General features: G+C 37.2%; 1 protein-coding gene across 1 annotated transcript in view; it reads left to right on the top strand.

Moving 5' to 3' along the window:
• KHDRBS2 (KH RNA binding domain containing, signal transduction associated 2) overlaps positions 1 to 25946 on the top strand; it is a gene marked incomplete at its 5' end in the record, with an annotated part of 440115 nt that overhangs the window by 204862 nt on the left and 209307 nt on the right. Inside the window, 2 exons of the mRNA XM_004386836.1 lie at positions 13546 to 13673; positions 19633 to 19831. Coding sequence (XP_004386893.1) covers positions 13546 to 13673; positions 19633 to 19831 — 327 coding nt within the window. The remainder of the gene's footprint in view (positions 1 to 13545; positions 13674 to 19632; positions 19832 to 25946) is intronic.

Below are 25946 nucleotides of genomic sequence, written 5' to 3'. Positions count from 1 at the left end.
CTGGATAAAAAAGAAAAAATGTAAGTCATTTAGAATATTTTCTACCACCAAATCCCTGCTTGTGATTTGCCTCACATTCATCATCTAATCTCAGAGTCTATAAATGGGGGTAATAATCTTCCAACCCTTCATCATTCACCAAGGTGCCATAAAGATAAATTCAGCCTGTTCATGATGCACTTGGGGCTCCTCTGAAATTGGCAGTGCATTTGGAGGAAGTTTCATTAGACCTCCTATCTTTGACGATGAACAAAGTACTTGTTCAGCACCATAATATTTTTTTTTTTTTAAGTTTGAGTAGGTTATTTGAACTTCATGAAAATTTTCTTTGTCAGATAGCATCATGCTATCAAAATCATATCCTGGTTAATTTTCTAATTTATTCTGCATTATTTTACAGATTGTTTCTTAACTGCCAGTTCATTATTTGCATTGATACTGATGGTGAACATAAAGTTTTTTTGTGATGCCTAGTTTCATAAGACTTAACAATATTTTCCCAATATTGATTTGTATATATAAATATAGTACAATTCTAAGTAAGGATAAAATAGAGGTTAAAATTTCTAGAAACTTTGGGTGGAGTCCCAAAACTCTAGTTGTGTTGCACATAATTTAGAGGAATGTTGTTGTGTTGTTGTTGTTTTTGTTAGTTGCCATCCAATCCATTCCAATTTAGAGGAATAGCAAGGCTAATTGGGTGGGAGTTAGATTCTTAGCCTTCACATGCACACCTTTGCCTGTGTAAAGAGCAGTAACTTAAGACAATATAGATCTGTAGGCCAATAAGATTTTACAAATATATTTTTAGGTTTTTCAGAAGAAGGCCAAATGAAAATACTTAGAACTGAGTTCCAAGCCTCACAATGGTTGATTTGCAACATCAGGAGAATTAAGTTTGTTTTAGAAACCTATGGAAATCAAATCTCCTGGAAGAATGCTTTTTTCTCAATTGCACAAGAAAAATCTGGATATGTATTTCTAATATATAAATTATCTGGAGGGTAAGAGTGAGAACCATAGATCTGTTCTGTACTTACTGATGTTTTGGAAGCAGTATCCGTGATAGTGGAGAAGACAGCCAATTAATGGCTATTGTGGTTTGCTAAATGCCCGAGTCAAGTTGAGATGTTTGATAACCACAAAAGCCCTTTACTGCTGCTGGATTCCTAACACTCCAGTCATGATTCGTATTCTATACCAGCATTAAACCTGTTACAACAAACTAAAGCATAAATTTGTTTTTAAAAACATTCTTTCTGTTGAAGAGAGTTTGTTGATAACTATTTTTTCAATTTTTCTTTTTGTTTCCCTCAGTGACTTTGTAGCAAAGAAATACACAAAACAAATTGGCTTGCAAAGCAAATTGTTATTTGAGTGGGTTTTGTGAAGAAATTATTATATAAACAGACAGGTATAAGCCACATTTCTGTGTGTACAAAGCACCCTAATCATTTGTATTTCAGTTCTACAGTAAGAACGTAAAAACTCAATAATCTTCCTCCTCTTGATATCCACAGCAGCATTTTTCATAATAAGAAAGCCTTATGGAGACACCTTCGGATTATTTAGTTAGATCATTTAGGGCCACCTTCTCATCTTCCAGACATGGAAATGAGTCTAGAAATATTTTGTTCAAAGGGACACAACTAGTAATAAGCAGAACTTGAATACTGTCCTCGTTCCACCCTTCATTATCTCTTAGCTTGACTTCTGTAGTAATCTTCTACAGTAACGGGGTGTCTATATAAAAGGACTGAGTGAGATCTCCAACCTCCAATCTCTCTTCCATATTCCTCACAGAGTGACCCTTCCAAAGCCCACCGATTGCCATGCCATTCTGTGAGTATTCATTGTCTGGAGAACACAGGCCCGAGCCTCGCTACTGGCATTCCATCCACACACCTTTCTACTCTCCACCTAAAATTTGGATTAACTATTCCTCAACTCTATCACATTTCTTTTATGCCTCCATGACTTCACCCATGAGTCTGCATGTATTGTTCTTTTTCACCTCTAATTGAAAAATTCCCAACTATCTTTTTAATATCCAGGAGCTTTCAAGTCAAGTGCTTTACTTTCCTTTTTATGATTAACAGACTGTATGTTTTGTCTTTATGTTTTTGTTAAGCAAGTTTCCTAGAGTTGTGTGACTATCCACAAGACAGTCCACACAGGAAAGAGAATCATGTAACATATGAAAGATTCCAAATTAGAAAGGCTTATTGTTTTTAAATCATATTTGCTTTATTTTTTAAGAATAGAGAGAGGCAAGAGAGCAACTCAAATTCAACATCTTGCCCATCTCATTGATGGCACCTCCATTGAATCAGTTGTACAAACCAAAAATTCTAGGAGTTATCTTTGAGTTTACTTTTTTCATCATTCCCTGTATCTTATCCATCAGTAACTGAAGCAATCACTGCCAGCTCTACCTCCTAATATATCCAGAATTATTCCACAGCTCTTCCTTTCCACCACTTTCCATGGTAGTAGTGGAGGTGACTACAGTAGCTAGTGCAGGTACTGCTGCAGTGGCATCTCAACCCCTCTTGTTTTCCTCTTTTGCCCCATTTAATCCATTTTCCTCATAGCTGCCAAGATATTCTTTTTCAGATATAAAACTGATTATTTCACTGTCCAACTTAAATACTCCCCATGCTACCTATTGTACAGGTAGTCTCTGACTTACGATGGGATTGCATTTGAATGACCGTCTTGTAAGTCGGTTCTGATGTGAGTCAAATACCTAATTTTTAAAAAAAATTTCACTATTAGTGCCTTTTATTATCAGCATCTTTATAAATCTGATCTTTGTTTGTCTTTGGGTTTTGGCATGAGAATGATAACATCAACAAATTACACACTGCAACATTGTATGTAGTACATATACTAACAATAAGATGTACAGAAAAAAATAAACAGTTGTAAGTACAGTTCATGGCAACTCAAATGCATCGTAAGTCAGGGACCACCTGTATTTAGAATAAAGCCAAGAAAAACTACCCAAGTAGCCCCTGCTTACTCATCTGATCTAATATCCCTCTTTCCCTTGCTCACTAAATTCATAATACATATGCACTGGAATTCTTTCTGTTCCTTAAAGAGGTTTAGCTCCTTCCTGGTTCATTGCTTTTGTACTCTTCTACCTGGAAGATTAGTGATCCAGAGCTTTGCATGATTTTTCATTTGGGTCTCAGTTGAGATATTAGCTCTTCGGAGAGGCCATGGAGTAGACTTCCCACCTCCACCAGCTGCCTAATCCTTCAGTCATGTTGCCCTGTTCGTTTGTTTCACAGCATTATCACTGTCTTAAAGTAGCTTACTTATTTCTTTGTTTGCTTTTTCGGGTCTGTTTCCCCACATTTAAATGTGAGAGCAGAAATTTGAAGGGAACTAGAAGTTGCAGGCCAAATAAAGGGAAAACTTTAAAAAAAGAGTCATGGACAGAAAATTATATACTCTTTTCAAAGAGCTTCAATGGAGTTGTAACAAAATAAGCTGTAGTCCTGATTAAAAAATATAGTCATAATGAAACATCACATTTCCATTCTAGGGGAGACAAAGGAGAGCGTTCAGGAGGGATTGCCTCATGAAGAAAGATAGCAGTTAATGCCTTTCTTTCTAAAGCAGAAATGTAGAGTCAACATTTTGATAATAAAACAAACAAAACAAACCAAAAATAACAACTACTAAAAATACCAATAGAGTATTAGGAATACATTAAATATTTTTTGTACCAACAAAAAGAATCAAAGTTGAATCAAGTATGCATTGATTCAGAGAGTATTAAGATGACTTCTATCCCTGCCAAGATATTTTATGGAAATATTGCTTCAATTTTTGCTTGCTATTATTCTTCATGATCAAGCATAGGAATCTAGTCATCTACAAGTACAGAAGCTCCATTGGTTTAGGGGCTCTTCTCCATTGTATCCCTAGCAGCCCCTGAATTAGTGTCTGGCACTTACTTGCTGCTCAGAAATACATTGAATAAGTGAAAGGATGATTTATTTTAGAAGAACTCCTTCAGGCATTTTAAAAAATCAGGCTGGTTAGATGCATTACTATCTTGAATATATAAATTTTCCATGTCTAGGGAAAGGTGTGGAACTGCAAGTTTATTGATTAAAATCATCCACATGGGCCATACCCTACTGACCTTTTTTAAGCACAGAAGTTTCCCAGTCTACTTTAAATGTATCCTTATCATTATAATTCCTTCCTTGAAAGGAGTTTGAGCCCATGGGATCAGTGTACCATCAACCTTCACCAAGTCTATGTTAATGAAGAGTTCATCTTATGTACTTGTCAATTTAGGTATATATAATATGCCAAAGTTTTAAATTAATAACCTATTTTGACTTAAAATGCAGGTAGAGCTGCTGAATAATATGCACTGTAAGTTGCCAAGACAATTCACTGGGGAAAATATATTCATTTTGCCTCCGCCTAGACAAATGGGGCTTGGTATATTTAGCATAACAGCTCAAACCTGTATTTATCCACTACCCTGAGCCTACCCTGAGCTAGTGGCTGATTTTTTTTAGCCTAGGCTGGTTGAATGTATAAGACCAAATACATGAGTCCTTTGGTGTTATTCAAAAAGTCTTGGCTCCTAGATCTTGTATATCAATGGCCAATATTTAATAAGGTCAAATAAAACAAGATAGAAAATAAGCCTTTCCAATAATCCTGCAAAATATCTACATAACATCTGCTATAAATGTTATTCTCTGATGATGTTTGCACAGCGGGCAATATGACTTTAATATTGAGGAAAAAAAGAAAAAACATCTTTAACATCCTAAAACATCATTAGCAGGTCAAGATACAAAGCCCACGACATTTTGACTCTTTAGTACTCAATCTCCTTTGATGAATAAGCTTTAGAAAGCCTTTATAGGAATGTATGCAGAGTCACGCACCAAGCAGATTCTTAATAAATCTTAATTGACAGTTCTTTGACCACATTCTGTTAATGAGTTTTTCTGGTCCCAAGCCTGAGCTGATTAAAACTCACCCTGTATTGGATAAGCGATGCTATCTAACACAGCATAAGCTATTCTGTTAAATAATTTCCAGCACAGCACAGAAATAGCTCCCTATCACCCCAACTCTGTTTCAGATATGATATTGACACATTACCCATTACCTCCCACACATTCTTGCTTATTTACTCTGGTTTCGGTGTCCTAACCAAGCCGTGTGAAGGACTGAGGAAATCCCAGTTGTCTTTGACGTGGCTCAGATGGATTACTGTCTGTATTTCATTCTCCCCGATACCATCTGAATGTCTCGGCATTGGTAGAACCAAGTGTATGTTCACACGGTGCCAGTGGTTATGATCACAGTTTTAAATGTGCAGAACCAGTGCCCATTGGAGTTTCTGAGGAGAGACTTTGACAGAAAAATGATCCCTCCCTGCATCCCCAGGTAACCTATCTATACCTGTCATTACCTGGCATCTATACACAAGTGAAATAATCTCAATTTATATTTGGGCAAAATGCCATCATAACAGATGGACATGAGTATGTGTAACTGGGAAATTATATGTTATAATATGGGGGCTATGAGCATGAGTCTTTTCTAGGAACATCCAAACATCTGCCTGCTCTGAGTTTTTGTGTCTGTTGTTTACTCCATACGCTGTCACAGTGGGAAGGCCTTAGAGGAAAGGCAAAAAGCAGTACTCATGAATTTCATGGAAATTTTTTCATAGGCCATATTGCCTCACCCTGGACAAGAAGAATATACAAGAATTATTGTGAATATCTTTGTTATTATTTTTAAATAGCATTTTTATAACTGTCTTTGGTAGCAATAAAGCAAAATATGTGGACATTATAGGAAAAATTAAATTAAATTCTGATTAATTCTAGAAATGTCTATGCATGATATGCAAGTATAATTTAAGCTTTGATGGATTCACTTAAAGTATGACTATTACTTACTTGAATCTTTTCTGTCTGAAACCAAAAAAGCAGCTCAAACCAATCAGCGTTTTTAAAGCAATTTGACAACTTATCTTGCAAGGCTAACATAGAATAGGAAGACTTGAAATATTGTGGAATAGTTTTAGTATGTGTATGTTTTGTTTACTATAGACGTATCCCAACATGCAAACTAAACCCGTTGCCATCGAGTTGATTCCGTCTCGTACTACCCTCTAAGACAGAGTAGAACTGCCCCAGAGGGTTTCCAAGGAGAAGCTGATGGATTCAAATTCCAGCTTTTTGGTTAGCGGCCGAATTCTTAACCACTGTGCCACCAGGGTTCCTATCCCAACATAGTAAAGCATTATTTGATGTGTGGAATTTCAGTAGTTTGGAATTCTGTATAAAATAATGCTAAGATTTATCCATAGGTATAATTTTATTTTTCTCAACAAACAGAATTGTTTTTGTAATATGGGGAAACCTGTTGCCATCAAGTTGATTCCAACTCATCAGGTCCATATAGGACAGAGTAGAACTGCCCCATAGAGTTTCCAAGGAGCTGCTGGTGGATTCAGACTGCTGACTTCGGTTAGCAGCCAAGCTCTTAACCACTATGCCACCAAGGCTCCATAATAAGGACTATAATATGGGTAGTCCTTATTTTTAAATTTTTGGAATATTCTGAAGTGTTGCATATGAACTAAAAACACACATTAAGTCATCCTTTCTTATTTATTTTAAATGACCAGAAATTAATTTTCTCCAGTTTTATTCAGTTAGAATTGTTATAACTTTACCTTTCTTTGTAGCTTACGTACTTTTTCACATATTTAACTGTTTATATGCCTATCTCTTAAGGCTATTTTGATACTAGAGTAATAATATAATACTAGATAATATGATATAAATGCAATTTTTTATCATTACAATTTATAAACTTATTTACTTTTTAATAAATATCCATTTTAATCAAATTGAGTATAAAAAGTTATAAATGCTATGAAACTATGAACATGCCTTTAGATGTATAGTTATATGACTCCAGAGTCTTCAAACTCAATACTACTCAAGTGAACTAATATTTCATATGTGATATATTTTTGATAAGACAAAATTTTCAAGTTATGCCTGGAATATTTAATTTACTTGTATCTTTAAAATTTTATGTAACTGAAGCATCAGCAACACATGCAACAATGAACTAGTCAACAAGATATTCTGGTTTCCCTAGGCTCATATACTAGTGAAGAAAGATTAATTCAAAGTTAGGACTGTGCTTAATGAAGGAGTAGAAGTAAGCACTATACTAAAATTGACAGACTTTGGGGGTTAGAAAATTATATTTATGTTGTAACAAACCATACACAGGATACATTTAGTCCAGAAAATGTTTAAGGCTTCACTATCCCTCCATGTGAGTATATTTTTTAATTATCTTGTAACATTAAATGCCTCATTACTATCAATACAGTGGCACATGTACTTAGGTTGGGGAGCGTCTAATTAGAAAAACCTCATTTTTTAAAGACCTGGTTATTTAACATTTAATGGTACAAATGTTGCAATAAATAAGTGAACTATTTTCTGATTATCTTCAATTATATACATTTTCATTAAAATATGAATAGAAAATTTCAGTCACTGTACCCTGTTGTATTATTCTCTTACACAATCTCTGTCCTTCAGTTATTACAATTATATGCAGATGAGACACAAATTTACTGCTCCTCAAACCCAAATCTGAATTTCTAAGATACCCCTTAAAGTCCCTCTGACATTTTAACATAAGATCAAGACCAACTATAAATTCTCCATACCCGAACCTTTTTTTTTGCTCGGTTTCTTCCTTTCTCTGGTTAATGATGTCATACCCCTAGTAATTTCTGCACCTAAAAACCTCTTTTGTTCCTACTATTGCAATCATACCATAGACTTCCCACTAGAGCACTCTTAAACTTCTTGTGGTTGCCCATAGTCTATCTCTCAATGGCACACACACTCCTTACACACATAAACACACTAGTCTTTTCATTGTTGCCACAATTCCTCTGAGCTAAGCAAATTGTTCTAATCTCTGGCCCTAAATATAGTTTAGGCTTACCCATCTCTATGACTTTTTCATGTTTTCTTATTAATTTGTTTTGTATGAGGTGTTGTCTCACTTCTGAGCTATATTCTACCAATACCGTTTATTTGTCTTTGAGTCACTGTGAGCACCCAGCACAACAGTTTCATCCATGTAGATGTATAACTATAAATATATTTTAGATTAGCTGAATGGATGATACTGTTGGTATTATGCATTGATTTTTTCATCATTATCTATTATAATTTAACCTTTTGAACATTTATTCTGAATTTTAAGGAACAACAGATTTTGTCTATTAAATTGATATGAACTAGAGTTGGACAAGATATAATTTATTTTCTTAAAAAATATTGATTACTACCCTTTTTGGTAATCAGTAATCATGTCATGTTTAACCTACCTATAACCATTTTTAACTGAAAAAATGGCAAGTAGTACAATTTAATCAGTGTATATAAACCAGTTAAACCATTGCCCTTGAATTGATTCCAGCTCATAGCGATACGATAAGGCAAGAGTAGAACTGCCCATAGGGTTTCCAAGGCTGTAACCTTTATGGAAGCAGAATGCCACATCTTTCTCCCGCAGGGCAGCCGGTGAGTTCAAACCACCAACCTTTCAATTAGCTGAGGCTTAACTACTTTGCCACCAGGGCTCCTTGATCAGTAAGTAGGTGCATTGAAAGGCGTAGGCTCCACCAGCGTTAGCATCAATGGATTTAACAAAGCTCTCAGCTTCGTGATCTTAAGAACTTCATCTGTCAGCACTCTGTGTGTAAATCTGGTCTTCCAAGAAGCAGGCCAAAATGGCATTAAACATGTAAGGATTTTACTAGTGGAAATGCTTTTGTGATGAAAAATAGGGAGGGAGACAGGGAAGGTTGGAGAGCCCTCACACAGCAATGTAAGTCTGGCCCCAAGGAAAGAAAGTGGAGCATCCTAGACAGCCCTGGTGCAGTTAAAGGAAGATTCAGCAAGGCTGTTGGGGGGCACTTGAGGCATGTCAGAGGAGTTGTGTGTCTCTGAGGAATGGGCCTACAGTAGCACCTCAACCCTACTTGGTGATTGGCTTGGGGCAGCCCTTAGGTAATGTGGTGTCAGAAGCAATAGGGAAACAATGGATTTCCGAGCACAGCAAGTGGAATTCTTGAACAATTACACCTGTAGTTGGAGGTCTACCTTCTCTTGGCCACATTTTTTAGAACAGAGTGTCTCTAACTATGTTTATAAGAAACTTAGTTATATGTCAACAGCAGTTGTTTTGCTTAAATTAAGAATTAACCTAACTTGCAGTTTCAAATATTCATGCTAATGTGATTAACAGATGCTCTCCTTGTTGGCAGATTCTTATGTAGGAAGCTGAATTGCAATCTGCAGTTGGATTGGTGAGCTTGCACTCTGAACAAAGAGATTTCAGTTGACAATGTTGTTGTTGTTGTTAGGTGCCATCAAGTCGGTTTCAACTCATAGCGACCCTATGTACAATAGAATGCAACACTTCCTGGTCCTGTGCCATTCTCACAATCATTGTTATGCTTGAGCCCATTGTTGCAGCCACTGTGTCAATCCATCTTGCTGAGGGTCTTCCTCTTTTTTGCTGACCCTCTACTTTACCAAGCATGATGTCCTTCTCCAGTAGACAATGCAAACCATTAATGACACTATGCTGTGACATCCCATTATCTCCACCTACATACTAAGGCTACACGTGCCCCAAGAAGCATATAAGTCACATCTGAGCCAGAGCACCCTCTCCCTGGACAGGGCTAGAGATAGTATTCTTCTCTGACTCTGGTCTATTGCATTCCTTTTGGACAAAATCCCTTCTATATTATTTAGCTTTTGCACAAAACGAAACATCTTAATACTTGGTAGCTTAAAGCACCGACTTATAATTTTTGTCTCCGGTTTTGAGGTTGACTAGATGATTCTTCTGGCCTTTACCAGCTTGACTGGGGCTGGATGGCCTAGGACGGCCTAGGATGGCCTCACTCATATGCCTGGGAACACAGATGGTATGGCCTGGAAACGTAGGATGAGTGGAGCCTCTCTCCACATGGTCTCTCATCCTGTGGGAGGCTAGCTGGAGCATCTTCACATGGTGGCATAAGGGTTTCCTGTGGCAAGAAAGGGCAAGTCTCAATGAGCAAGCAGTTTTTAAGTCTTTGCTTTTATCACATTTGTTGTCCTCTTGGCTAAGGCAAATCACACGGTCAAGCCCAGAGTCAGTGTGTTATGGCCCATCCAAGGGCATGCAGATAGGTAAACCTGAACAAATTGAGAATCATTTCTACCACATCATCCAATTAGTACATTCTCCACCCTTCTCCTCCTTCTCCTTCTCCTGCTCCTTCTAATTTTACTTCTTTTTTAAAAATAATTATATGGTGAATAAGGCCACATCCATGCTTTACGTTTTCTGATTCTGGCATGAAAAATATTAAAACGATAAGGTAACCAAAAAAAAAAAAGAACCCACGGCCATCGAGTTGACTCCAACTCATAGTGACCCTGTAGGACAAAGTAGAACTGCCCCATAGAGTTTCCAAGGCTGTAATTTTTACAGAACAGACAACCACATCTTTCTCCCTCGGAGTGGCTGGTGGGTTCGAACTACAGATCTTTTGGTTAGCAGCCGAGAACTTAACATCTGCACTACCAGGGCTCCTTATATGATGAAGTACATTTTTTAAAACCATTTACCATCAAGTCAACTCTGGCTCGTGGACCCCATGTGTGTCATAATGGAACTGTGTTCCATAGGGTTTTCAATGGCTAATTTTTCAGTAGATTGCTAGGCCTTTCTTCCAGGCATCTCTGGGAGGACTTGAACCGCCAGTTTTCAGTTAGCAGCTGAATACATTAACCATTCGCATGACACAGGGACTCTATTTTTACATATATTCAATTTCGTCTACAATTTGTTGATTCTTAGTTCAGCTCTCAGATGTTGCCAATAATAACCATCTTGTTCTTTCTACAAATCATAAGGACCCAGAGTGTCAACAGGTTTTCCTCAGGTCAGAAGCTGCAAAGATCCCCTTTCAAATTGGTGCTATTACATGGGAAAATTATGGGACCGAGTTTTCATTTTGATGCTGGCTGGTCAGTTCATACAAAGGTAGAAATTCACCATATGCCTGATCTTAATAAATAATAGATATGTTTATTCTTTAGTTGTTGCTTGAATGTAAAAATTAGATGGTAGAAATTGAATAATTTTTGACTTGTTAGAAACTGCAGTTTTCTACTATATGGCTTTTCTGTCAGCCAACTGTATTGAACCTATTGTCACTGTAATCAGTAATCAGGTGCTGAAGAGGATAAACATGAAAGCAACATGTTAAAAAATAAGAAAATAAACGCTTTGGAGAGGCTTGTACTTTTGCTTGTAATCCAGGCAGTTTCTGGAACATAAAGTGAAGCTGTGTGTTAGAAATCAAAGTAGGCTGAAAGCATCCCTGCCATTTCCTAGACAGAGATGTGTGGGTGAGTGTTTACAGTCTTTGATTGATTATTACTATAGCATCCGTATGCAGAGCTAAACTAGCATCATTTGGAGCAGATGATACATTTGTTTTGGGGGTCCTCGGCTATGCCTCAAACGCCATTTCTGTTGACCTGCCCTCTGCAACTATCTCTAGCCTCAACTCCTAGACCTCTCTTTGCCTACTTCTTTCCCTAGTCTACTCATTTCTCAGCTTAAATATCACATTCTTAGGGAAGCTTTCCTAGATCCATAGAACATGTTAAGTTCCCTTTAAACATTCATTTCAAACCCTGACCCTGTGAAGTACTTATCCTATCATGAAATGAACAAATCTGTCTTGGAAGAAGTACAACCAGAATGCTCCTTAGAAGCAAGGATGGCAAGACTACATCTCACATACTTTGGACTTGTTGTCAGGAGGTATCACTCCCTGGAGAAGGACATCTTGCTTGGTAAAGTAGAAGGTCAGCAAAAAAGAGGAAGACCCTCAACGAGATGTATTGACACAGTGGCTGCAACAATGGGCTCAAGCATAACAACGATTGTGAGGATGGCGAAGGACCGGGCAGTGTTTTGTTCTGTTGTACACAGGGTCGCTATGAGTGGGAACCAACTTGATGGCACCTAACAACAACAACAAGGTTTATCATAATTTATATGAAAATACGTTTTCAATCATTACAAAAGAACCAATTCTTTTAGGCTTTAAATTATAACCAGTTCAGTCTGCTTCACAATAGCCAGAAAGAAAGGTTCAGATCCATGAGGGCAAGCATTGGGTCTTTTTTGTTTTTTATGGTATTCCTAAAACCTGGCACAATCTTTAGGCAATAATGAGTACTAAATGAATGAATGAATGGATTCAGTCACTCTATTGTCCAGAAATATTTAATTATATAACAGATTGCAGTGATTTCTCTGGTAATGGGAATCTTCTTGGCTTTTCTATATATTCAAATTAATATTCATAATCACCAGAGTTACCACAGGATACAGTGTGTAGGGTCTGTATGACAGATGATCACTGTGCTTGGTATAACTAACTTTATAACAAAATTGAGTATATTGTAGTGGTGATTTCATGGTGCCCAAATCAACTGATTAATTTCACTTAAACATATATTTAGAAAAAATAATCAGATCAGCCATCTGGCAAAAATAATTACTTGATTTTGTACTAATCAACCAGATGTGTGTTTGTAGGCGTGTGTGTGGGTGTGTGTATGCATGTGTGCCCCTGTGTGTGCTAGTAAAAGAAATAGCCGATAAAGCTGGTGCTTCGTTTTTGAAGGTAGTGTTTAACTTTAGTGATGAAATCCACTCGTTGGTCCTATTAAAGTGGCTGACGTATTTCCACACTGATGATGGTTAAAGACAGTCCCCTTAACTTTGAATCTCTGGTTGTTACTGTGAAAGTTGCCCTCCACTCTAGCTATTACTTTCCGTAAGCACAACGCTAGTACACACAGAAGATTCCGTGTTTTCGTCTGTTGCCCATCAGGTTATTTGTTTGTGTTCACAGCTTCCCGGTTGTCTGAAGCTGTGCCGTATCATTTGCACTTCATTATTGTTTTCACAGGAGCTCAGTATCTGCCTGGGCCTCGAGAGTGCTCCGTTTCAGTTTATGCATCAGGAGCTGTTTAGGCTTCATGCAGTCATTGATAATCTACACATATTCATCTCAGTGAAGTCCTTTTTCAGTGACCCTCATTTACAATCATAACCTTGGTATATTCCAAGCTCTTGTTCCTTATTGCTATCTTCTCCTTTCTGGCTACCACATCAAGTGATATCCCAAAGCATCTAATCTGATTCCTGCTGAGTACTTCACTGATGAAAGGAGCAACTTCAATTTCTTGACATAAAAATAGATATTCAGAGTATATACAGTTTTACACCATTTGAGATTTTTGTGTGCCAGACTCCAGAAAATAAGTGAAAATATTTCTTTCTTATTTGTGTTTTTTTCAACTCCAAGAACCCCATGCTCTGTTTGAACTCACTGGGTCTTATTTTTTCTTCTAGGATTACAATGATGAAATTCGTCAGGAACAACTACGTGAATTATCTTACTTAAATGGCTCAGAGGACTCTGGTCGCGGCAGAGGTATTAGAGGCAGAGGGATCAGAATAGCTCCCACGGCTCCTTCAAGGTACATTAGTTGTTACTCTAAATTAACAGCAATGATGACCAGTCTTTGTGTGTTATTCTCGGTCAGGATCATAGCTAGGAATAAAGAATAACATCAGCAACAATCACCACAATTAATAAAAAAAAAACATTGAATGCTTAGACAGCATGTGGAAGCTTCACATATATTAACTCATTTAATTCTTACAACACCCCTAGGAGTTAAGTCTAGTTTACAAGTGAGACATCAAGGTGCAGAAAGGTGTAGGGAATTTGCTTAAGGTCACACAGGGTGTCAGACTACAAAATTCTGGCTTCCCAGTTTGACCCCTTAGCAACTACCCTAAAAAATAACAGCAGGGGACCTGGGACTTACTACTTGTTGGTTCTATACCCAGGACTAGATCACACAGATGATATAATCTTTTGCCTCATTGAACCAGGATGACCTTGCAAAAAGCTATAAATTTTGTCTGTGCCTTAAGTGACCCTTAAATTCTTATTAGATAGGTGATAGAGAAAAAGAGAGAGAGAGATAATATATATGCTAGCATTCAGAAAACTAGAAGCACACTTCTTTCATGGCTGATGGTAAAGATATTTAAATTTCAGATATATTTGACATTGAAATGTCATTGGTGATGAATCTGGTAAGCACAGATTTGATTTTGTTCACTTTGCAAAGAAATTTTAATCTTTCTGTATCGAAATTGTTTTGTAGGTTTCCAAACTTGTCAGGTTTTCAACAGAAATCATGGTTTGCATAAAGGTAGAGTAAAAAATACTTATAACCTTCACCACCGACTACGTGATTCAGTCATCCTCTTCACCCAATTTCAGTTGGCCTTTAAATCTTTAAAGGACATAGATCTAGGATATTATTTCATATATCATGTAGAAATTGTTAGGTCATGCTCAGATACTTTTCAGATTCAATTTTATTTTTAAATTATATCCCAAATATTTTCAACCACCACTGTCAAAATATCACTATTTTAAACATTAAATCATAACCACCACAAAAAGTTTCACACTTGTCAGAATAAATAGTTAAGAATGAGAAGTTTTCAAATGAATTATCAAGAAAGTAACTACCTAAAGGTAGAATATGGCAATCCTAGAAATTAGATTTGACCAAAGGAAAAACTTCTGAAAATATTCTAGATTTTATTTTTATATTTTATCTTTAAAAATATGAGATAAAACTTTCTGATGCTTTATTAAGGGTCAATTGTTTATTGCTAAGAATTAATGTGACATAACACAGCCCTTTTTTATGGCCATACTTTTTTATGAAATCAATCTTTTATGAAATATTGCACATTTCTAACATCATTATGATCAGTTGTGGGATGATATCATTGCAGGTAATCTTAAATGGATTAAATCATATAGGTTAAATAATATGAAATTGCCAGTTTTATAGTACAAAAAAGGGCCAATTTTGGTGTAACCTAATTGTATGCCAGTATTTAGGATGCCTGCAGAGGGGATGAGTTTCTTCTATTCTATATTCCTTGGAATTTGTACCAGTTCTTTTCTAATAATGCATTTAGCTACATTGAGTCTGTAAAATCATTGTACTAGTAGATTTTGCTTGGTTATTGACGTTCTGTAATGTAATATTGCATTTGCCATATTTGAATCGACCATATAAAATTTAAGTAAAGATTTTATTTAAATATTTAAAAGAAAAAATTGATCAAAAGCTTTTGGTTTTAATATCCCATACAGAATACAGATAGGAAACTGCACATGTAGTAAAAAGAAAGGAAAATTAATGCTGAAAATCAAATCTCACTTCTATGCTGTATTGATATCATTAATGGCATTAACATTAATGGGAAGTAAATGGAGCAGAACACTGTTCTTTTCTATTTCAAACAACATGATGAAATGTTTCTACTATTAAAAAGGAATAAGGAAATAGCTTCACAAAACAGAAAATCATATTGATCAGAAAGCTCTTGAAAACATGAGTTAATGGATACTAATTTGTACATAAAATTTATAAAACAGAAATTTATTTCATTATTCAATTACACTTATTCAGAAAGAATGGTCTCTGGACCATTTTAAACCCTCTATAATAACTTGTTGAAAAAATATTGAATTAAAGGAATTTAAATTCCAATCAATATATCTCTGATAACTATCTAATCCCAATTATAATGCATACCAGAGAACAAAACATTAAATCTATGCATCATAATAATTTATATGACATAACTGAATAATTAAAACACATGCAATATCTAACATATGTCATACTACATATACATTGCAGTGAGAGGAAGTGGTGGGAAGTAAAACATTAGGGGCAAATTTTGATAGTTTTTTTTACTACAATAAGAACTAATGCATAGAACTAATGGAGTTTTTTAAAGATAGAGGTAATCATATTTAATTCTAAGAAAAGCTACTAAATCATCTCTGTGGGAGACAGAAAAGAATTAGAGCAACAGAGTGATAAAGCCAGAGAAACAGAGAGAGACTTGACTCATGGCAGGAAAGACATGAAAAGTCAAGTCCATTACCCAAGATAAACACAGAACACTTGGTCTAGCTAAAGAGTGTAGAGAGTTAGGGACAGATTAGAGATTGGAATTTATAGGAATTAGTGCCCAATTAGATATTGGAGAAAGAAGAGTGAACCAAGAAAAAGACAACTCTCTGGTGTCTAGCCTGGTAAGGAATTGATGATGCCATCAGCTATGATTAGATAAATATCAATTTAAATGAAGAATATAATTTTTCCTATAATTAATTCTAGCTCCGTAGATTACCAGTGTGAACTTGGGCAGGTGACTTGTACTTTCTGGGCCTTGTTTTCTCAACCTTTAAAATAGCTTGGAATTGCCTACACGTCATATTGTCCAGATTTTTAAGTTAGATGATATATATAAGCAGTGGTTCCCAAACTTTCACATTGGACTCCCCGGGGCTTCAAAAACTAGTGATGCCTCTATCCCTCTTCCAGAGATCGTGACTTAATTGGTCTAAAGTGTAGCCAAAAAGTCGGTGGTTCGAACCCACCAGTCACTCCCAGGAGAAAGATGTGGTAGTCTAGTTCTGTAAAGATTACAGCCTTGGAAACCCTATGAGGCAGTTCTTGTCTGTCCCAAAGCATTGCTATGAGTGGAAATTAACTCGACAGCAATGATTTTTTGTTTTTGTTTCATTTTGGTTTTGGTGTTTTAGAATGTGGCCTGGGCTTTGACATTTTTAAAAGATTCTCAGGTGACCCTAAGGTGTAGACAACCTAGGGAACTTTGGTATAAGACCCATAATCCAGGACATGGCCTGTGCTAGAAAGCAAACAGATAATGGCCATCATTAAAGGTAGGGACCTCAGTGTGCAACCATGAAAGAAAGGAAAAGAATAGAGGACAGAAATTGGGGAAATCCTCATTCCAAAGTGGACAAATGAATAGAAGCCAAGGAAGGGGGCTGAGGAGAGGGAAAGAGGAAGGACGAAAGGTGAGGAAAAGTCCTAAAACTCCAATGAAGATATCTTCCAGACGTATAACAGAAAAGGTGCAGTCGAATGTTGTTGTCAGGCCATCGAGCTGATTTTAACTCATAGCGACCCCATGGGACAGAGTAGAACTGCCTCCTGGGGTTTTCTAGGCTGTAATCCTTATGAGAGGAGTCCTAGTCGTGCAGTGGTCAAGCACTTGGCTGGTAACCAAAACGTCAGTGCTTCGAACCCACCAGCCGCTCTGTGGGAGAAAGATGTGGCAATCCGCTTCCATAGAGATCACAGCCTTGGAAACCCTAGGGGCAGTTCTATTCTGTCCTATATAGCTATAAATCAGAATCAACTCGATGGTAATGGGTTTTAGCTTATTCTTTACCGGAGCAGATCACCAGGCCTTTCTCCCATGGAGACGCTGAGTGGGTTTGAACCACCAATTTTTCAGTTAGCAGCTGAGCACTTAACCATTGCACGACCAGGGCTCCTTGCAGGCAAGTAAGGACCATAAAAGAAACCATTGGATTTGGAACTCGGTAGGCTACTGGTGATCTCAGCAAGAGTATTTTTGACAGAGGGGCGAAGGCCCTCAATCACATTCAGATGAAGAATGAGCAAGAGGTGAATACTCTTTTAAGAAATCAGGAAAACAGAGGAAAGAGTGTTGTGGTAGATTTGGGCAGGGACAGTACCCTAAATAGATGTAGTTAACCTTGAGTTGAATGGAGGAAAGTGTAATGGAGTGAAAATTCCAGGGAAAGGATATAGCACATCAGAAGTAATGAGTTAGGTTCAGGAGACAGATTTACGGGGGCTGTGTCTGGGTGTCAGCTGATGAAGGGACAGGATGAGAAATTAGATTTGATGTGAGAATTATATCATTTTAGAGCAGAAGAATTCTGCAAGATTTATAAATCTGCTTTTACTGTTTAGGAAAAAGAAACAAACTTTAAGCCTGCTTCAGGCCTAGGGAATTATAATACTTACCCATGATTATTCGTTGGTATAACCAGAACTTGTGATAACCTGAATAGTTTAAAGTAGGGTGACCTTATAATTTATTATCCATGCATGGACATTTTTGAGATTGCTAATATAATAAATCAAAGAGGAAGCTAGGAGAACAGTTGTAAACCGGAACTATCCTGAGCAAACCTGGACATACGTTCACTCTACTTATGAGCAGACAGATAGACACTTGGACACCCAGGGTAAAATTGGCCTTTACATCTTTTTTTTTTTTCCCCACAGATATGTTTTTATACTATTGTAATAGTATAGAGTATTGTATTTCTAACCGTGTTGTACTTGAAGCAGGCACTGGGCCTTCGGGATCTTTTGTATTTCACCTTCTCCCAACCTAGAAGAGCATCTGTATACATTAGACTCACAATAAGTACACACTGAACAAGTCTCTGAAATTTCTCTATTCATCAGCTCCATAATCTATTTAAAACTTTTAAAAGCTTTACCATCATTCTTACTGTTCACTCAAAAAAGCTCATTTTCTGCAAGCAATAAGGAATCAGCTGACTGCTATTCATAGCAGAAAGTATAACCTACATCCTCCATATGTGGGTACAGCCAAGAAGTGTGATTGTTGACATCCCAATGATCATCATTTTCTCCCAAAGCTTTAGTGTTCCTGCTGAAAGCAGTGCTTTCCAGAAGCCAACCTTTCAGACATAATAAAAAGTGAAATAACTGTGCCAGTGCCCACAGACTTCAGACAAATACTCAACCTTTCTAAAGGCCACAGAATACCATAAAAGTTGGCTGCAACCATTTGATCTTATGCTTTCAGTGCAAGTACTTTTGTGTGAAGCACTGCAGTACAGAGTATTCAGTCTATTCTTTTTATTGCAGAGTATTAATATATTCCACTAGAGCCATAGTTAACATAGGAAAATATATTATATTGGGTACAGTGCCAGCTCATGGGGTTACATGCATGACAAATCAGTGACAGTGAGCTGTGATTTCAAGTGACCTCAAGCTTAAGCCACAATAATAAACAGAATGAAATCACTATGGTTAGAGTTCCACATTTTATTAAACTGCAGACAGATCATTTTTTGGTAAATGACAACATCGCACATCACTGTCAATAACCCCCAGCATTGAGGAGACAAGACATATAACAGCTTAGTTTCGTAGATCGTCCAATGAGTCATGTTATCAGATGATCTGGATTTTCTTGGCAAATCTGGAGTATCATCGCAGTGTTTATTTATTTACTTTTTGCATTGGTTTTTAGTTATATAAATGAAAATATCAAAATAGTTTACATGATTTTCATGAAAACTAAATCATAGTCAGTATTTATAAATTTTATTCAGCTGTGGAGGACAGAACACTTTACATTCTAAATAATCTCACATAAATACAAACATGCATAAATAAATTTAGATTCCTTCCTACTGTATATAAGATGAGAGCTTTATCTATTATAGTCCCTTTTCTGTCCTCACTTGTTTTTCATGTGTATATGACCTGTCTCTCCTAGGGGTCGTGGGGGTGCCATTCCTCCTCCCCCACCACCTGGAAGAGGCGTCCTCACCCCTCGAGGGACCACTGTGACCCGTGGAGCTCTTCCAGTGCCCCCTGTAGCAAGAGGCGTCCCTACCCCAAGAGCGCGGGGGGCACCAACAGTGCCAGGTTACAGGGCACCTCCTCCTCCGGCCCATGAGGCTTATGAAGAATATGTAAGTACCCTCGAGAAATCAGTCCTTAGAGTTACACCGACTGGTTAACAAGCTAAATCTCAAAGATATTTATATACCGTGAACATAGGAGAAAATATTACAAAGAAAAACAAATGCAACAGGACTTAAAGCAGTGCATTTAAATTGAAGCATTTTGAAAAAACCTGTCATTTTGTAGGTGTCGTTGTTGTTAGCACCAGTGAAATGCCTTACATTTAAGAATAAAACTATATCGAGATTTTCTTCAGAAGACATGATTAGATTTCAAAATAAATAATTATGAACATAATGTAATTCAGAAGATTCTCCTAGGACATGCTAAAGACTAGCATAAAATTCACTCAGAAATATTTGATAAATATAATGTGATTATATTGCAAACTCCGACAATGATGGGAGGCCATGTGGCTGTTCTTTCATTTAAATATCCTTACTTTCTCTTTCACTATTGAAAGATCTGGGATTGACAGATATGAAGTTCTCTCTCTCTCTCTCTCTCTCTCTGTATATATATAGGAGTCCTGGTTTTGCAGTAGTTAAGAGCTCAGCTGCTAAGCAAAAGGTCAGCAGTTCAAATACAACAGCTGCTCCTTGGAAACACTATGGGGCAGTTCTACTCTGTCCTATAAGGTCGCTATGAGTCAGAATTGACTCGACAGCAATGGGTTTGGTTTTGTAGGTTATATATATGTATAGTTATTTATTATATTGTATATACGTAATCACATAAGAAATGCAGTTTCTTTCCGCATCACCCCTCCCTTCTCACCCACTAAACCTCTTGGGTGTCTTGTACTTCTGAGCAGCCTTTGATCTTTCATTTAGGTTGTCACCATTCCACTGACCATGTTAAGAGTCCATATGTCCATTTCCCCTACTAGACTGTGGAGCCTGTAAAAAGAGACGGTTTATATTCACTTGTGTAACCATAGGATATCCTCGGTAAATGTTTGTTAAATTAAGTTGATGCAAGGCAGATCATCCTCCTATGAAACAGATTCATTGTTCCATTAATCTCTCCACCCCACCTATCCCCTACTCTAGGTGTTTGTTTCATTAAACCATCCACAAACTTGCTATCCTCTTAAATGTTCTCTGTGAATTATTACTCATTACAATATAAGCTCTTCAAGGACATATACAACCATGTGCTGGACACTCAAAACAAATAAAAGTTTTATGGACCGGTTGCCTTAATAACCAGGCAAAACTTAATCTTAAGATAAAATAAAAGTAGTTGATAGGTATCACTAAAAATATATAATGCTTAGAATATGTTAGTTTTTAGAAAAAAAATTTGTTAGTAGCCATTGAGCCAGCTCTTATTCATGGCGACCTTATGTATAACAGACTGATACATTGTCCTGTGCCTTCTTCATGATCACTGGTATGTTTGAGTTCATTGTTGCAGCTATTGTGTCAATCTATCTCATTAAGGGAGAAATCAGCACCAACAAACCAAACCTGTTGCTGTCAAGTCAATTCCAGCTCATAGAAAACCTACAGGACAGAGTAGACCTGCCTTTATGGGGTTTCCAAAGCTGTAAATCTTTACAGAAGCAGACTGCCACATCTTTCTCCTGTGGAGCAGCTGGTGGGTTTGAACCACCAACCTTTTTGTTAGCAGCCAAGTGCTTAATCACTGGGCCACCAGGGCTCCTTATAAGGGAAAAATATTTTTATTTAAATGTGAAACATTGACTAAAGTCTGCAAGAATGAAGCAAAATTATGAAGTGTAGAAATCCACTTCCACTGGAAAAGGTAAAACATATGCCTCTGAAGTATCTATTATATATCATTAAGGTATTCATATTTAAAATCTTAGAAAATCTGAAATTTGCCAAGTCAGGAGCAAAAAAAACATATGTTATCCTGTAAACAAGCCTACAAGCCAGGGAACATAGGACCCAGCCCTGGTTCTACCATCATTTCCTGGATGACTTCGGGAAAATTATTTTAAATCTTTGTTACCTGAGATATAATGGGTGAAAAATAAGTATTTGTTGAAAGAATGAATGAAAAATTCACAACAAGGATGATAGGATCTTTTTTTTTTTTTTAAATCTCTGAGAAAACTTCTAGCTTCACAATCTTTATGTGTGCATTGTCACTATGGGGTTTTCTGACTTTCTAAGAGAGGTTTAAGCATTCAGATAATTTTAAAAAATTGAACAAGGAAAAAAATTTCAGAATTGTGTCAACATTTCTTTGTATCAAAGAATTTATACAGCATTATGAAAGAGAAGAGTGTACAAGACAGAATTGTAGCCCCTCACGTGCATTCCAATTCATAGCAAATAAATCACTGGAATACAGGGCAAATAAGAGTAGGAGCTAAAGAAGCATAAAGAGTTTATAAGAACATGAATTAAAGGGTTATATTCTGAATGGGTAAATCTAGAAAGGGGGTGGTTCTTAGAGAAAGTAGAAGAAAATATTTAAAACCATGTGTCTTAGTCAGGGTTCTCTAGAGAAACAGAACCAGTAAGATAGATATAGATAGATGATGGATGAATACATGATGGATAGACAGCCCAATAGACAGACAGACAGACAGATAATTTACCTTAAAGAATTGGCTCATGAGATTGTGGGGAGGCTGGCAAATCCAAAATCCGTAGATCAGACTACAAGCTGGAGATTCCTTTAGTCTGTGTTCCAAAATCCATAGGTCAGACGGCAAGAAGAGTAAAGAGTGAGGGAGTTCTGGCAAAATGTCTGTTTATAGTCTGGAGGCAAAACACACCCTAAGGAAACCTCCCTTTTTGCTCTTAAGGCCTTCAACTGATTGGATGAGGCCAACCTACATTATGGTAGGTAAGTTGGCTTTACTTAAATTAAGGCCAACTGATTCTATCCCATGTAACTACCATCTTTTTCTCAAATAATGCACTCACATAAATAATGTGGCCACACATGTAATGCACATAGCACAGCTAGGACAATAATATGCAAGGGGATTGTGCTGTTGGCAAAAAATGTATAACGTGCACATTATTTGTGTAAAAGTAGGATATTTCATAACAGAATGTAGACTAGTGTTTGACCAAATGACTGGACACCATAGCCTACCCAAATTGACACATAAAATAAGCCATCACACCATGTAAACTGAAATTTTTACTTAGATTTTGAAGTATCTAATCTCCTTTATTCATTCACTCAGTCATTTACTGAGCCTCTAACCCATCTCAGGCACTGTGCTGAAGGTCCTGGGGATATTGCTCTGAACAAACAGACCAAATAGTTCCTTCCACAAAGCTTAAACTTTAGTGAGAGGAGTCAGAAAACAACAACCAAAAAAAGTATATAGATAAATGAATTAAGTGATGTCAAGTAGAGGTAAGTGCTCTGGAGAGAAATGGAGGGAGGGCACTGCTGGAAAATGAGCAGTTGGGGAAAAACTTTTTGAAGCTGACACGTTTTAACAAAGACCTGAATAACATGAGGGACTAAGCCAAGGACTATGGATGTAAAGAGCATTTCTGGTAGAGGAAACGTCAAGTGCGGTGCCCTGAAGTGGAACGTGCTTGAAATATTTGGGTACAGTGAGGAGGATACTAAACCTGGAGCAGAATGTGTGAGCGGGGGCCAGTCGATAAGGTCAGAGGGATAGACAGGCCAATTCGTGTTGCTGTTGGAGGATTCTGAGCAGTGGAGTGGCACGATCAGATTTGTGTTTTAAAATGTTCACTCTGCCTATTTCATGGAGAATGGAATAAGAGAGGCAGACTCAAGCATGCGTACAGGGAAATCACTGAGTAACTCATTGCAGTACCCCCAGAACATAATGGTGACTTGGAGGGGATGAGAAGGTCAGATTCTCATAAAGGGAGAAGATATGTCTATAAGGATTTGATGATGGAATAGGTGTGGAATGTGTGAGAAAGAGCAGTGAAGGGTAATTTCAGTGAAGGATAATTTTTGATCAAACAACTGGGTAAATTTGCGACATCCTTTATTGAAATGAGGACTACCACAGGGGGAATTGAAAGTTCAGTTTGAGATCCTATTGAAGGTGTTAGACCTCCAGGCACATATGTTTTGCAGCTGGCTGTACAGGATGTGGACTTTGTAAGAGACTGAAGCATCCCCAGGTTTGAATTCCAGCTCTGTCACTAGCTGTGTAACTTTATGAACACTTTGAGGCTTGGATTTTTCTGTTGTATAATGATGGTAACAATTTCAGCCTTACAAGATGATATTGAAGATTAGAAATAAATATGCATAAGCACTTACAACAGAAGCATGCATAAATACCTAGAACATTGTAGGCATTACATAAAAGATAGCTATTACATGAAATTGATCATATAGATTTCTTTAATTTCTGCCCAGAAGAAACTATAAATCCTTTGAAGTTACGGATGTTTTTGCCTACTTTTGTGAATTAATTAGGCGTTAACTGATTGCAAGTAACAAGCCATTTGAACTTCTTATAGTAAAATAAAAAAAGATTGAGGGGGATGTTACACGAAAATTGTTGTTACTGTTAGTTGCTGTCAAGTCGATTCCAACTCATGGTGACCCCATTTGTGCAGAGTAGAACTGCTCCATACAGTGTTCAAGGCTGTGACATTTTGGAAACACATCACTAGGCCTGTCGTCTGAGGCACCTCCACCAACCTTTCAACAGCAGTCGGACGTTTAACCACTTGTACCACCCATAGACTCCATGTTATAAAAAGCGGTCATGAAATCCAGTAATAGGAATACTATCAGACTTTAAGAAACACCTGGACCAAGGAACTAGAAGACTGTTAGGAATCTTTTCTTATATTTCACCTCTTTTCCTATATTTGGTTTTTATCTACAGACTGAGTCTTTTGGCTTTTCTCATCAACATGGCTCAACACATGATGGAATATGGCCGTTTGGGAGCTGCTGAGTTTATGTGGGCCAGGTCTAACCAACTGCAGATACTGACTGGCTGGCTCTGAATGTTAATCCTGATCCCCAAGTGGGAGAATAGAATTCACCCAGGCTTGTCAGGTCTCCAGCACTAATTAATCACTTATGACTATACAACAGGAGTCATTGAAATTAGGTCTGAGATCTACCACTGTCAGCCATCAGTGGTGGGGAGTGGGGTAAGAGGAAAGGTCACACGATACAAACATGGTTATTGGGAACCTAATCCTAAAGATAATATGTGGAGACACTAATGTCCAGAGAAGGAGAAAGTAATATGAGCTTGGCAAACCAAACCAAATAAACCCCCTGCCATCGAGTCGATTTCTACTCATAGCAACCGCATGTGCTACAGAGTAGAAATGAGGTCTGAACTGAGCTCTGTACAGCTTCTTGGTTATAATCTTTATGGAAGTAGATCACCAGGCCTCTCTTCTGCAGCACTTCTGATGGGTTCAAACCACCAACCTTTCAGTTGGTAGCCAAGAGCAAACCATTTGCACCACCCAAGGAACTACGAGCTTGGCAGACAACCCAAATTTTATTTGCTATAATGTATTGTTGATAATGTGAAAAGCTGTACAGATACTGTTTTTAAAAACTCTATTATACTATATTTTATTTAAACATATAACACATCATATTGTAATTAATTTTTTCAATGAAAGCATACAGAGTTTAATATATGGATGCTAAACTGCTGGCAGCAATCTTTGAAGCAGTCAGTACCAAACCCAGATTAACACTCAAGAGCTGCTCCTCTCTGCTCTAATTTTAGGTTATTGATTCTTCTGTACGGGGTAAGAAAAACAAAAGTTTAAGTGTCTCAATAACAAAATAATAGCACCATGCTGAGTTGATGGCAAAAATCTCAAAGGAGTTCTTTACTTTCAGATAAAATTTCTTAGAAAACGTTCCCTTTATTATAAATGACACTGTGAGCCAATTCACTCAGGCTTTTCTTTCTCCCCTGCTGAGTCTCAGCATTACATTTCTGACCACATAGAACGTATATAGGTAATCAAATCCACTCCTTGCAGCTTGCCTGACAAGGAACAGCTTACTGTAAATGAGATTGCTGTTTAAAACCATCATTAGTGTTAGCTGAGTCTAAAAAAAAGGGGGGGGGGAATTTTCGTTTAATTGTTACACATTCTAATCCAGACTTTAAATGTTTTAAAGCTTGCTTTCGCTGATCTTCTG

The sequence above is a fragment of the Trichechus manatus genome, unplaced genomic scaffold (assembly GCF_000243295.1).
Source record: "Trichechus manatus latirostris isolate Lorelei unplaced genomic scaffold, TriManLat1.0 scaffold00172, whole genome shotgun sequence".
Taxonomy (NCBI): domain Eukaryota; kingdom Metazoa; phylum Chordata; class Mammalia; order Sirenia; family Trichechidae; genus Trichechus; species Trichechus manatus.
Note: the sequence above shows the minus strand (reverse complement) of the source record. Positions and strands in the feature narration are given on the sequence as shown.